At 41.2% G+C, this 13,195-nt stretch overlaps 1 protein-coding gene across 2 annotated transcripts in view; it reads left to right on the forward strand.

The window, feature by feature from the left end:
- Nucleotides 1-6,218: 6,218 nt before the first annotated feature.
- The window catches only part of OPHN1 (oligophrenin 1), a 583,720-nt gene continuing 576,743 nt past the window's right edge, over nucleotides 6,219-13,195 (forward strand). For both annotated transcript variants that reach the window (XM_031446485.2, XM_064483080.1), the window contains exons 1-2: nucleotides 6,219-6,602; nucleotides 6,744-6,901. In XM_031446485.2, the coding sequence (XP_031302345.1) occupies nucleotides 6,748-6,901 (154 nt within the window). In that variant the 5' untranslated portion in view covers nucleotides 6,219-6,602; nucleotides 6,744-6,747. The remainder of the gene's footprint in view (nucleotides 6,603-6,743; nucleotides 6,902-13,195) is intronic.

The raw sequence follows: 13,195 nt of genomic DNA on the forward strand, positions 1-13,195 counted from the left end.
TGTGAAGAACAGACAGACAGACACATCAAGCTGATAAGCTCCTATCCTGGGCTGAACAGTGTTGAGATGTACAGCTGTCCTGCAACTCCACCTTGGAGTAACCCACTAAAATGATTAACTCTAGGCTTTCAGGTGCTGGTTCTGAAATCCTGGAAGAGAGTCTTGGACATGTTGCAATGCTGCAGACCCTGTAATTGTCCTGAAAGTTGAGACACCACACCAACTACCCCACAAACCAGGCTAGAGTTTCTATGTGAGTTGAAATGTTAATTACTCTGAGCATGGCTTTTTATTGTTCTCTGATGATAATGAACAGGGATCAAGTTGTATTATTATATAAACAGTAATATTTTTCTAGGAATATCCTTGTGAGCAATCTGATGCCTCTCTGCCTTTGGTGCAGTCCATCAGAACAGGAACAGTGAAAAAGCATTGGATTCAACCAACATTTGTTGAGGAGTTATTATGCATCAGGCACTTCCACTTATATTATCTGTAGTTAATCCTTAGAAAAATTTGTGAAGAAGATACTATTCTATGGAGAGCTGACATGACTTGCTCAAGGTCACAAAGCTTATAAAGAGTGGCACTCAACTTCAGGTCTGTAGCACCTGTATTTCTCTAAACTCAGTATTCTTTCTGTAGCATCATCGCTGAAATAGAGTGATTGCTTAGGAAGGAGATACTGTCTTGTATTAAGACTGTAGAGGTTGAAACTGACAAGGGCTTGATTTTCAGAATATGTAAGCAGCTCACATGACTTAATAAGAAAAAAAACAAACAACCCAATCCAAAAATGGGCAGAAGATCTAAACAAGCAATTCTCCAAGGAAGAAATACAAATGATCAATAGGCACATGAAAAAATGCTCAATTTCAGTAATTATCAGAGAAATGCAAATCAAAACTATGATGAGGTATCACCTCAAACCAGTCAGATTACCCATCATTCAAAAGTCCACAAATGACAAATTCTGGAGAAGGTGTGGAGAAAAGGGAACCCTCTTACACTGTTGGTGGGAATGTGTTTTGGTGCCGCCATTGTGGAAAACAGTATGGAGATTCCTCAAAAGACTGAAACTAGACTTACCATATGACCCAGCAATCCCACTCCTGGGCATATATCCAGAGGGAAACTTAATTCAAAAAGACACCTGCACCCCAATGTTCATAGCAGCACTATTTACAGTAGCCAAGACATGGAAACAACCTAAATGTCCATTGACAGATGACTGAATAAAGAAGTTGTGGTATATTTATAGAATGGACTACTACTCAGCCATAAAAATGATAAAATAATGCCATTTGCAGCAACATCGGTGCTCCTGGAGAATGTCATTCTAAGTGAAGTAAGCCAGAAAGAGAAAGAAAAATACCATATGACATCACTCATATGTGGAATCTAAAAAAAAATGTCAAATGAACTTATATATAAAACAGAAACAGAGTCACAAACATAGAATACAGACTTGTGGTTGCCAGGGGGATTGGGGTGGGAAAGGATAAACTGGGAATTCAAGATTTGCAGATACTGACTGGCATATATAAAGTAGATAAGCAAGTTTATACTGTATAGCACAGAGAAATATATTCAGTATCTTGTAGTAGCTTACAGTGAAAAAGAATATGAAAATGAATATATGTATATTCATGTATGACTGAATAATTGTGCTGTACACTAGAAATTGACACAACATTGTAAACTGACTATACCTCGATTAAAAAAAAAGCGTGGAGGTGGTATTACCCTAACATTCAGGAAACAGGCAAAATGGAATTTGTTTACTCCTTCAAAATTTTAAAGACTTTACTTTTAAAGCAGTTTTAGGGTTACAAAAATTGAGAGGGAGTACAGAGCTTTCCCATATACCCCTGGTTCCAACACATGCATAACTTCCCCTCATTATCAACATCCCCCTCCAGAGAGGCACATTTGATGAACCTACATTGAACCTACAACACAATCACTCAAAGTCCATAGTTTGCATTAGGATTCACTCTTGGTGTCTTACATTCTACGGGTTTGGACAAATGTATAATAAAAAGTATCCACCATTATAATATCACACAGGGCATTTTCACTGTTCTAAAATCGTCTGGTACTCTACTTATTCAACTCCTTCTCCCCTCTCCACATCCTCTGGCAACCACTGATCTTTTTACTGTCTTCATAGTTTTGCTTTTTCCACAATATCACATAGCTGGCATCATATATTATGTAGTCTTTTCAGATTGGCTTCTTTCACTTAATAATATGTGCCTTTAAGTTTCCTCTGTGTCTTCTCACGTCTTGATAGCTCATTTCTTTTTAGCACTGAATGATATTCCCTTGTATGCATGCACCACAGTTTATTTATCCATTCACCCATTGAAGGACATCTTGGTTCCTTCCAAGTTTTGGTAATCATGAATAAAGCTGAAAGGGAGCCAATTTCCAAATCATCAACTTCTTTTAGTACTGTTTCTTAAAAACAATTTGCCTGAGAACCACCTCCTATTTGTGTTTCCCACATCTTTCCCCCAGTCTCTTAAAAGGAAAGCACACTTTTCAAAGGTCAGAAATCTTACTGTGGTACTTCAAACCAGGCTGTAAAAACTTTTGGGGCTAAAAAAAGCAACAATTTCAAATACTGATGTACAGGACTCTTCTTTAACTCAAGTCCCTATAACCTACCCCTTCCTTACCTATCTCACTAATAGATGCATTTCCAATAAAAATTGTATGTTTTTATGTTTAATAATAATCACAATGTATAATAGAAGTATCTTCATGCTACTTTGATCTACTATGTATGCAGAATAATTGCGATTATAACTCAAACTGGAAGACTTTTTATGCTTGGAGACTTATGGTCACAAGGAAATAAGAATAATTAAATTTCTATTTATGGACATATTTTTGTTGCAGAGAAATTCAAAATGGAGATCAATAGAGGACTTTCAAGTATGACAATATATTATAATAGAATACAATTTTGTAGGAAGAATGCAATGGATATTTGATTTCAAGGAGAAAAAAACAATGTGTATTTTCTGAAAGTTAAAGACAGGTTTACACCTTTGTTTCATGTTTAATGTTTGATGGTGGGCATCAAATTGCCCTGGTTTTTAGAATTCAATGAATATCTTTAAACATGTAATATAACAGTTTTCTTTTACATTGTCAATATGTATAGTATGCTAGAAATTATACCTTTTGCAACTATTTAAACATGAGGAAAAAATTTAGATGTCAACCTAAAAATATGTGAGGGAGTGCACAAGTCCTCAAAAAGTTTTAGGGGTTATGTGAATAAAAACTTGAAGACTCAATCCTATAAGGGTGTTGTAAGGGTAGGTACAATGTGTGCAAAGCATCTAGGATAATGCTCAATTAATGCTGCTATTATCTGAAGGACTGAGTTTTAATTTTAACTCTCTTTCTTCCTTGGTACTTGGACCAGGAAGGGCATTTGTTTTCCTCTGCACTTTAGTTTCATTGTATAGATAAAAGGTAACACAGATGACTGTAAAACACTTTGAGTGTAGGAAGTTAGACAATACCTAACATCAATAATGTCAATGGATATGTTTATCATGATGAAAATATAGGTATAGGCTCTACAAGTCAAGGCATACAGCAGATGTTCAATAAGTGTTTGCTGAATTAGTTACTGAACACTGTAGGCAACCTTGCTAGAATGAAAGACCGTGTACCCATTCATTGGGCATCTTCCCTTAGTACCTGCATTGGTGTTTATAAAGAAAATGGGCATTTTCTCATAAAGATAAAAAGAATAGGAAATTAAGATAAAATAGGATAAATAAAGATAAAAAGATAACTATTAAAGAATTAGGAAATAAAATCCTTCCCTGGGACTTGGGATGTGGCTACCTATTAATTCTCAGTGTTTCCTTTGGATTTCTCACCATTACTGCAATATAATGTAGCAGTTAAGAGCAGAGTAGGCTCAAGTTCAAGACCTGCCACTTAAGTAGCTGTGTGTCCTTAGACAAGTCACTTAACCTCTCTTCAACTTAGCTATCTCATCTTTAAATGGGTATAATAATAATAGCAACCCCATAAGTTTGTTTTGAGGATTAGTGACATGTGTTATAGATGATTATGGATTGTGTGGAAGGTAGAAGAATGTTTCCCCCATAGATGCCCATGTCCTAATCCCTGGAACCTGTGAATATGTTATCTTACATGGCAAAAGTGTAACAGAGCAGGACCCTGTGGGGCCTCCCAGAGTCAGACCCCCTCCCCCTTATCCTCTGCTGTAGATCCTCTCTGAAGGACCCAGATAATAGTATCTCATGTATATTTCCTAAATGTTTTAGTGGCTTAAGACCACCACCAAAGGGAAGAAATTAACTACTTGATGATCAAGAGCACGTGGCTCCCAGACCTTCTGGTGCCCAAGGGTTGATAGTGTTGATTACCCTGTTACCTCCACATCAGTCAATCAGAGAATTGTGCACAAGCTGATCGTGTACCCTGTGAAGCTCTCCCTTCCCCTGACATGGCTTTTAACATGCTTTGCTGAAACTCTTTGGGGGAGGTTGGGGTTTTCTTGGGCATGAGCCACCCCATCCTCCTTACTCGGCCCTGCAATAAACTTTTCTCTGCTCCAAACTCCGATGTTTCAGTTTGTTTGGCCTCATGGTGCAGTGGGCACACGAACTTGGATTTGGCAACAAAAGGACTTTGCAGATGTGATTTAAGTTAAAAGTTTTGAGATGGGGAGATTATACTAGGTTATTCGGTGGGTCCTTATAAGACAAAAAGGGAGGCAGGAGAGTCAGTGTCAGAGTAATGCAGTGGGAGAGAGACTTGATTAGCCATTGCTGGCTTTGAAGATGGAGGAAGGGGGCTATAAGCCAAGGGATGTGGACAGCTTCTAAAAGCTGGAAAAGGCAACAACATGGAATCTACCCTAAAGCCTCCAGAAAAGAATACAGCCCTTTTGACATCTTGATTTTTGCTGAGAGAGGTCTATTTTTATTTTCTGACTCCCAGAACTGTAAGATAATAAAGTTGTGTTGTTTCAAGTCATCAAGGTTATGGTAATTTGTTACAGCATCAGTAGAACACTAATACAGGTAGTTTAACCCTTATTAGTCTATTTACTATCCCCTTCAGTTCTGGCTTTTCTTGGCTTTCTTCCGAGGGCAATGTAATCTAAACACTTCTCCAAAATTAAAATGACTCTTTTTGCCCATGTTCATACTATTTTCCAGCCCCTAGCTATTCTTAATCTCAAGGCAGCCACCTGTAGAGCAGCCCCAGTTGTCCTACAACAGACAATGGACAAGAGGCCTCTCAGGGAAGCTGCAAGACAATTTATAACAGCCTCTTCTTAGGTTTTCCACTTACACATGGAAAATCACGGGCTTTAATCAGTGGATGCATTGAGTTGGGTCACAAAAACCATGCTTTGAGATCCGATTCAAGGGAAAAATGAACTCCTAATTCCGGCCTCCCTTTTTCTTGGCAAGGGGTTCTGAGCTTAATTACAGGATCCAAGAGCAGGAGTCAACCCTTCAGGTAGAAGGCCCATGAGACTTCGAGCTCTAGCACCAGTAGAAATGGGAAAGGGAAGAGGAGGAAAAGAAGTTGGTCAGTTAGAGGGAGGCAGGAAAGAGAGGAAGGAAAAAGAATAAACAATCCAGCCAGATAATGGGAAGTGAGAGAGAGAGAGAGCGCGCCTCCCACAAACGATCCCTCCTGGGTTCTTGCTCGCTCCGGTTTCAGAAACTTTCCACATCGACCCTAGTGCGGCGCACCTGCCCCTCGAGGCTGGGCCGGGAGGGCTAGCCTGGGGCAGGCTGGGAATGCCTTTCCGCGAGAGCGGCCGCCCTGGCGGGGTGGTGGGGAGATAGCAGGGAGGAGTCACCCGGGCGTGAAACGGAAAGACTACATCTCCCAGGCCGCCATGCTTTCCAGCTGGAGTCTAGGGCGCTGACTGTTCCCCAGTTTCCGTAGGGAAGCGCCAGGCTACCGCAGCTATTGTGCGACGCGCTGCTGCCCTCCCCTTCCCGCTAGGGCGTCTATGGAGGAAGGCTACGTTTCATCGCCGCCCCAGCTTAACCCTTCCGGCGCTTAACAGGCCGGCAGGCCAGCTCTCTGGGACCAGGAAGAACTTTCGGGAGCCGGGGGACTCTGGTAACCCTAGGGTGCAAGTCAGACCGTTGAAGAAAGAGCCCGAGTGCCCTGGTTCGGTACGGGGGCTTCGCTGGGGCAGGGCGGAGGCGCTGGCTTTAAGAAGGGGGAGGGGACAGTGCAATCAGGGTTGCCCGCGGAGTTCGGCAAAGGAAATCTTCAGCTGGCTTGGCAGCAGGGAGCCGGGAGAGGCAGCTCCCACCCTCAGCGCTCACCCCCGCCTACACCTTGGGCGGGCCGAAGTGTCACGTTAGCAATTGCTCAGGAAGGATCCTGCCGAGCTGCAGTTTCTGCTGCCTGTCTGGGGAGCGATGCCTAAGCGGCATGCTGCTTGCTAGTCAGCACCCCGCCAGGATCCGACTGCGTTAGTTAGCCCTCCGGGTCACCTGAAGCAATCGCCAGGCCGCCCGCTTCCGGTACAGACCAGCCAGCTGTCTCCAGAAATCTCATCAGAACAGGTACCTGTCCTCCAAAGAGAGGGAGGCGACAGCTTCCTAACCGGGTCCCTCACTCGGTGCACCCCATCTACTCCCCGAACTGTGCCACTGATGCTCTTGGTCTTTGTGTCTTTCCTCTCTCCTTCCAACCCCCGCCATCAGAACCATGGGGCATCCTCCGCTGGAGTTCAGTGACTGCTACCTGGACAGCCCCGATTTCCGCGAGAGGCTCAAGTGTTATGAGCAGGAACTGGAGAGGACCAATAAATTCATCAAAGACGTAATCAAAGACGGCAACGCGCTTATCAGCGCAATGAGAAGTAAGTGGAAGGCTTCCATCAGCAGTTTCCTTGAGCGGGTGGCTCTGGCCTGCTCTTTCCACGCCTCAGGGGAAGGGAGGATTCAGGGTGATTCCCAGACCAGGTCTCTGAGGCTAGTGGGTTTCCAGACACTTTGGCAGCGGGGTCAGTAGAAGTGAAAGTTGGTGGCTACAACTAGAATTTGGGGCCTTTCTCTTTAGTGGCCTTGACCTTATAAGACAGAATCTGGCTGTCCCAGGGACCCTTTTGTTCTGCAACTATCCTTTCTCGACAGACTATTGTTCCGAAGGGACGGTCTGCTCGTACTATCAGACATGTTTAGTACCCATGTGTGGGGCAAAGGGACAGCCAAACTGACCAAGGAACTGTCCCAACACCTCCTAAAGTGTTGCAAATTCAGGCCAGTAGCTTGAGTCACGGTTGGTTTTGTTCCTGTCTGGTGCATGGTTGCTACAGATAAGAATGGGGGCAGTAAAAAACTTCCGATGGCAAGTTATTTTCTAAGGAAAGTACCTTTGCCCCAGTAATTTTTTTCTGTTTTTCTTTAGTTACTGAGCTGTGGTTTAAGTCAAGGTTGGTCTAAGTTCAGAGTTATTCAGTGACCTCACCTGCCACTGAATTCTGCTCGAGGGTGGAACAAAGACCTGCCTAGTCTCTGAAACAAGGAGCCCAGCCTCCAGGGGACTTAGCAGAGAACACAGGTTGGGAGTCAGTGGGCTGAAGGAGCCTTACCTAGGTGGGCTTTCCCAGTGTTCACAGCTGACAGCTGTGGGACCCTCCCCCCCCACTGTGTGTGGAGTTTTTATTTCTGCTAGTTGGCAGAAGGCTTGGAGTCAGAGGAAGAAGAATAAACGTCACCGACAAGAGTGCAGGCAAACTAATCATTTGTGTCAAAGTATATACCCAGAAGAATGGAGGCTAGTGAATGGGTGGTCATAATTCATTTTTTTCTCTTCTTGGCTGAAAGATGGTTATGAAAAATAAAGGCAACATCACTGGTAGATATGCACTGTATGGCTTGTAACTTTGTTTTGAGGAGATTTATCCCCCAAACACTGTGTCTCGGTCAGTATGGGGACCGTCTTAAGACAGATGCAGCCAACCAAAAGCAGAGAGGAAGGCTTGAGAGCTGCAGTGCAGTGGTGGTGTTTGTGGTGCTGTTTATGGTGCCTCCTGGAGTCTGTGCTTTCCCCCACACCTGTTGTCTGCCCACTTTGGTCAGAATGTAAATTTTCCAAGTTCCTGCTGATCATTTGATTGACTTGGATCATTTAATGGTTTTGTCCTATTGTAGCCTAAACAAGAGTAGGTTCTTGGAAGCACCTGAAAGATTAGGGTTTTAAATTTATTTTTTATTTTTAACACCTTTATAGTGGTATGATTCCTGTACAGTAGACTACACATATTTCACATGTACAATTTGGTGAATTTTGATAGCTGTGTACACCAATGAAACCACCACCACAATCAAAATGTGAACGTTTCCATCACTCCAAGATTTGGGGGTTTTGATTGAAATGCAGATCCTTAGAGACTTAGAGGCCAGGCTCTGGGATGTGTCACACTTAATAGAGTTCATTGAGAGGGTTAAAGATATGCAGGTTGTGTCATACAAGTAGTTACAAAGGTGAGGATTCCTGAAAGGAAAAGGCCAGGGGATTGTTTGGATTTTCTTTTTATTTACTTGTTAGCCTACACTACTTGGTGTAGTATTCATAGTCAAATGAAGCTCATTTAACCTCTCCTGGAAGGGAGTGGCTTTGTGAAGTGGAGGGTAAGCTGAAAACTTTTGTGCTGAAAAATGACCAGCTAAGGCGTATAGGAGAGGTGATGGTTCCTAAGAAAAAATAAACCATTCAGTGAAACGTTTGAAGAAGAGCAAAAGTTTTCTGAGCTTGGGACAAGTTGCGGTTTTTATACTTTCCATCTTTTCTGAGACTGAAAGCAGCAGGAGTCAACAATGATGCAGGCCTAAACCTTTGTATAAGGGCAAAAGATCCAATGGATATTTTGGTTCAAGGGGCTGGTTGATATTTATGGTGGTTTTCTATTGCTGAGTATACGTAAAAGCCAAAAATAGGACAGTTAGTAAATAAAACCCAGCAGCTAACCCACACTCCATTTCTTTCCTTTAAGTTGCAGGAGGCAACTAGAGGCAAAGGCGGGATGTTTCCCACCAATTTGACCACAGTGATGTTTATACTCCCACGTTCCTTCCTCACACTGTTCTAGCTGGGCAACTTTTTGAGAAAATGTGGGATAGAAGCAAAACAAAGGTATTCTCTGGCTTTGTGTGAAGGAAAAAGGAAAAGAAACCACTGGAATGAGAGTTAGAAGACCTGGGTTGCAATCTTGGCTTCACCATCTTGGGAGAAGAAGGCATAAATCATTTACTTCATATGTAAAATGGGGGTTAATTATCCGCATCTCACAGAGTTGTTGTGATGCTCCAAGGAGTTAATGGATTATGAAACTGCTTTGTGAATGGAAATGGCTAAACATTATAAGTTGTTGATAATACAGCTTCAGATCAATAATATATCTGCTGGTGAGTGTGTGCTTTTTAGTGGGTTTCTGAAGGGAAATGCATAAGCAGAAGTAGTTGGAAATACATTTTTGCCGTCATCTTTTTGGAAAATGTCATTCCCTATGTTGGCATGTCTCAGCACCTAATTTTGTATACATGTGTTTGGATTCATTTTGTCATTTGGAGTCTGGCATTAGAAGTAAGGAAGAATGATGGGCACCTTTTTATTTAACTTGTGAAATTGACCATCAAGTAGAATGCCTAGTGTTTTTAGGAACCAGTAAGCCTGAGGCATCATGCTATACAAAGCAGTTGCAGTTTTTGATAAAGTTATTAAGCCAGGTGGAACCTGATTTCCTGCCTGGGTCTGATTTTGTACAGAGCTCACGATAAGGTTTTAGTCACAGCTGTGTGTGTGGTGATTAATTTATTACATGTAAGTCCTGTTTGAATATTTAGATTTTCTTAGATCTGTGCTCATATGTGATCGATGCTATGAGTGACATTCAATGTCTTCCTTGGAGAAGTGGTCGATTTCCCTCCACCCTTAAGTGTGATCTACCCATAACTGTTGGAGTACAAGATGCTGATTATAACTTAAACTAATGAAAAATAAAAACACTGGCAACCTGGGAGGAGGGCATAGCTCAGTGTTAGAATATGTGCTTAGTATGCACGAGGTTCTGGGTTCAATTCCCAGTACCTCCATCAATAAATAAATAAACCTAATTACCTTCCCCCCCAAAACAAAACAAAACAAAACAAAACAAGAAAACACAGGCACCGTGCAAAGTGAATACATTGCCCACTTTTCTGTTTGTTCTTTGTCTTTATGTTGGCAATTTTGGTCCCTGATGGTGTTTGAATTTTTCTACACACTTAGGCTGGATATGATTTAGAAAAAATGATGTAGCCCCTGCTTATAGCCCAATATAACATGTTACACCTAACAAATGATATATGTATTTTCAGTGAACATATGTCATTCTTTCCATAAATACTTGCGCACCTACTAAAGTCAAGCCCTTGTTCTCAGGGCTGTCACACATGTGACAGAATAAGCCCCAGGTGGATTCTGCCCTTAAGGGGTTCCCAGACTATTAGAGGAGATAAGACATGCATAGAGATCACTGTCATATAAGATAGTAGATATGGGTCAGAGCCATAGAGTGCGGCAGGTGGATATCATGGTATGTGACATTAGAGGGAGAGCTCATTTCCATGTGGAAGGAGAAGGAAAAGAAAGCAAAGGAGGAAGCAGCACTGTGACTGGGCAGAATTAATAACACTTCCCACTTGTTTAGCTCTTCCTATATGCCAGGAGTTAAAATCTTGTAATAGTTTTATTAGGCAAGGCTTCTTATTCTCATTTTATAGATGAGAAAACTAAAGTTCAGAAATGTTTAGTAACTTTCTCAACGAATAAGGGCAAGAGACTGTATTAGATTCCAGACCAGACTCTAAAGGCCCTGCTTATTTTACCATATGGCACTGTATTCAGGACTGGGCGTTTCATGTAGTAGGAATGACCCAGAGAATGTAAAGGGATAGCAAATAATTCAAGTCATCTGGAATATAGGATGCAGGAAGACAAGTGTGGGAGATGAGGTTGGAATGGAAGGTTGAGGTCTTGACCGTGCTGGACCTGTTAAGTACTTTACTTTAGACTTTTTTTTCTAGATAGTGTTAAAAACATTTTTGGTGGGAAAGAGGCATGATCTGAGCTGGGTTTTAGGAAAATGCATTGGGGAGTGATGTGTAAGCTGTTAGAATCCTACACAAATATTCATGACTTTCCAGCAGTTTACTAGCAAGTTTACATTTTCTTTGATATAGCTCAGGAGTCAGCAGATCTCTTCTGTGAAGGGCAATATTTTAGGCTTTGAGGGCCATGCAGTCTCTGTGGCAATTATTTAACTGCCATTGTTGCAAGAAAGCAGTCATAGATAATACGTACATGGCATGAGAGTGGCTGTATTCTTATGAGACTTTATTCATTGACATTGAAAAGTGAATTTTGCAGAATTTTCATGTGTCACAAAATAGTATTCTTTATTTGAATATTTTCAACTGCTTAAACATATAAAAACCATTCTCAGCTCAGCTGAGGGAGGGCATACAAAAATGGGTGTGGGTTGGGTTTTATTCACTGGTCGTACGTAGTTTGTAAACCTCTGATATTACTAGTTAACCTAAATTGATTTTTACTGGTAAGGCAGTGATTATCGTTATTGGTAAAAACATAATACCATATATCACATTTTCCATCAACTAGTTTACTATGGTGTGCTGTTAATTATGCCTGCTCTGGATTCAGGGTTTGCAGACTCATAGGCTGTCAGAGGCCAAGGAGAAAACAGATAAGTATGAAGATGTTGGAAGTGAGTTACCAGAGTTAGAGTGATTGGGGTAAAATATGGCAGACTCATGCCATTTAAAAGACCTTTACTTAAAAATTGTTTTTTTCTTAAGGGGGAGGTAATTAGGTTTATTTGTTTGTTTGTTTGTTTGTTTATTTTAATGGAGGTACTGGGGATTGAACCCAGGACCTCGTGCATGCTAAGTACATGCTCAATCACTGAGCTGAGCTATACCCTTGCCCAAAAAGCCTTTACTTTTTTTAAAAAATGTGGTAGCTAAATAAAATATATTCACAGCTTAGGTTCAATTAAGTTATAACTCCTGAGCTAGGTGATCTACTTCTAATAGGCTAGGAGTCTTGGACTCAAATGGGCTAGGAAAATGGAAGATGATAGTTTCCAGGTAGAGGTTTCTCTGGAGAAGCACCACTAGACACTGTTTACAAATGAGCAGAAGCAGAATGATGGTATAATGGGAACAAAAACCTAGACATGATGTCTAGATACCTGGGTATGGTGCTAGTTCTGCTACTAATGGGGTCTTTGACCTTGGTAAGTCATTTTGCTGGGGCTCTAGGTCTGCAGCTTTACAAAGGTGAGCTTGGGTAGGGGATCTATAAGCCCACTTTGAGCTCTAACATTCCATGACTTTATTTTTTTTTTGCATTGTATATTATAGTTTAATCATTTAGGAAAGGAATGACCCACCCAATTATAGGATCTTATTTTATGCCTGCATACATTTTCACATTATTTTAGTGGACATGACAGTTCTTAGTTAAATGTAAAAAAATTAAACAAAAAATTTAAATAGCCTTTTAAAAACCATGGATAGCATACTTATATATGTATGTATGTTTGTATATATAAAACAGATGTCAGAAAAAAGAATTATATCATTAAGCTCACACATATACATGTACAACCACAAATATGTAGGGTGTCTTGGACTAATGAAAACTTATACTTTAAAAGAATACAAAAATGTCACTTTCTTACATTCTGTACTTTTCAAGACAAGAGTTTTAGATGTTTACATTAAGGTGACCTTTTGAGGTGCCTGTTCAGCTCTTGCTTTGGCAACTGGGGTACATATCTGGTAAGTAATTGCTTTCCTGAAATCATGGGTCAGTTTCATCTTTGACACAAATTTGATACTGAATACACTTAGTGGAGCTTTGCACACAGAGAACCTAGTTGAGTGCTAGTTCCAACTCTGCCACCAGCTAGTTGTATGACGCTAAGTAAGACTTTAATTGCATGAACCCGAGTTTTGCCATTTCTAAAACTAGAGGTTTCATCAGTGATCTTTGGGGTTCCTTCTAGCTTTCTCATTCTCTGGTTCCTGGCTGCCACTGTCTTGCACAAATAGTCAAGCAACCTAAATTGACTCATAAACTTTAGAGC

This window comes from Camelus dromedarius, chromosome X (genome assembly GCF_036321535.1).
Source record: "Camelus dromedarius isolate mCamDro1 chromosome X, mCamDro1.pat, whole genome shotgun sequence".
NCBI classification, from domain to species: domain Eukaryota; kingdom Metazoa; phylum Chordata; class Mammalia; order Artiodactyla; family Camelidae; genus Camelus; species Camelus dromedarius.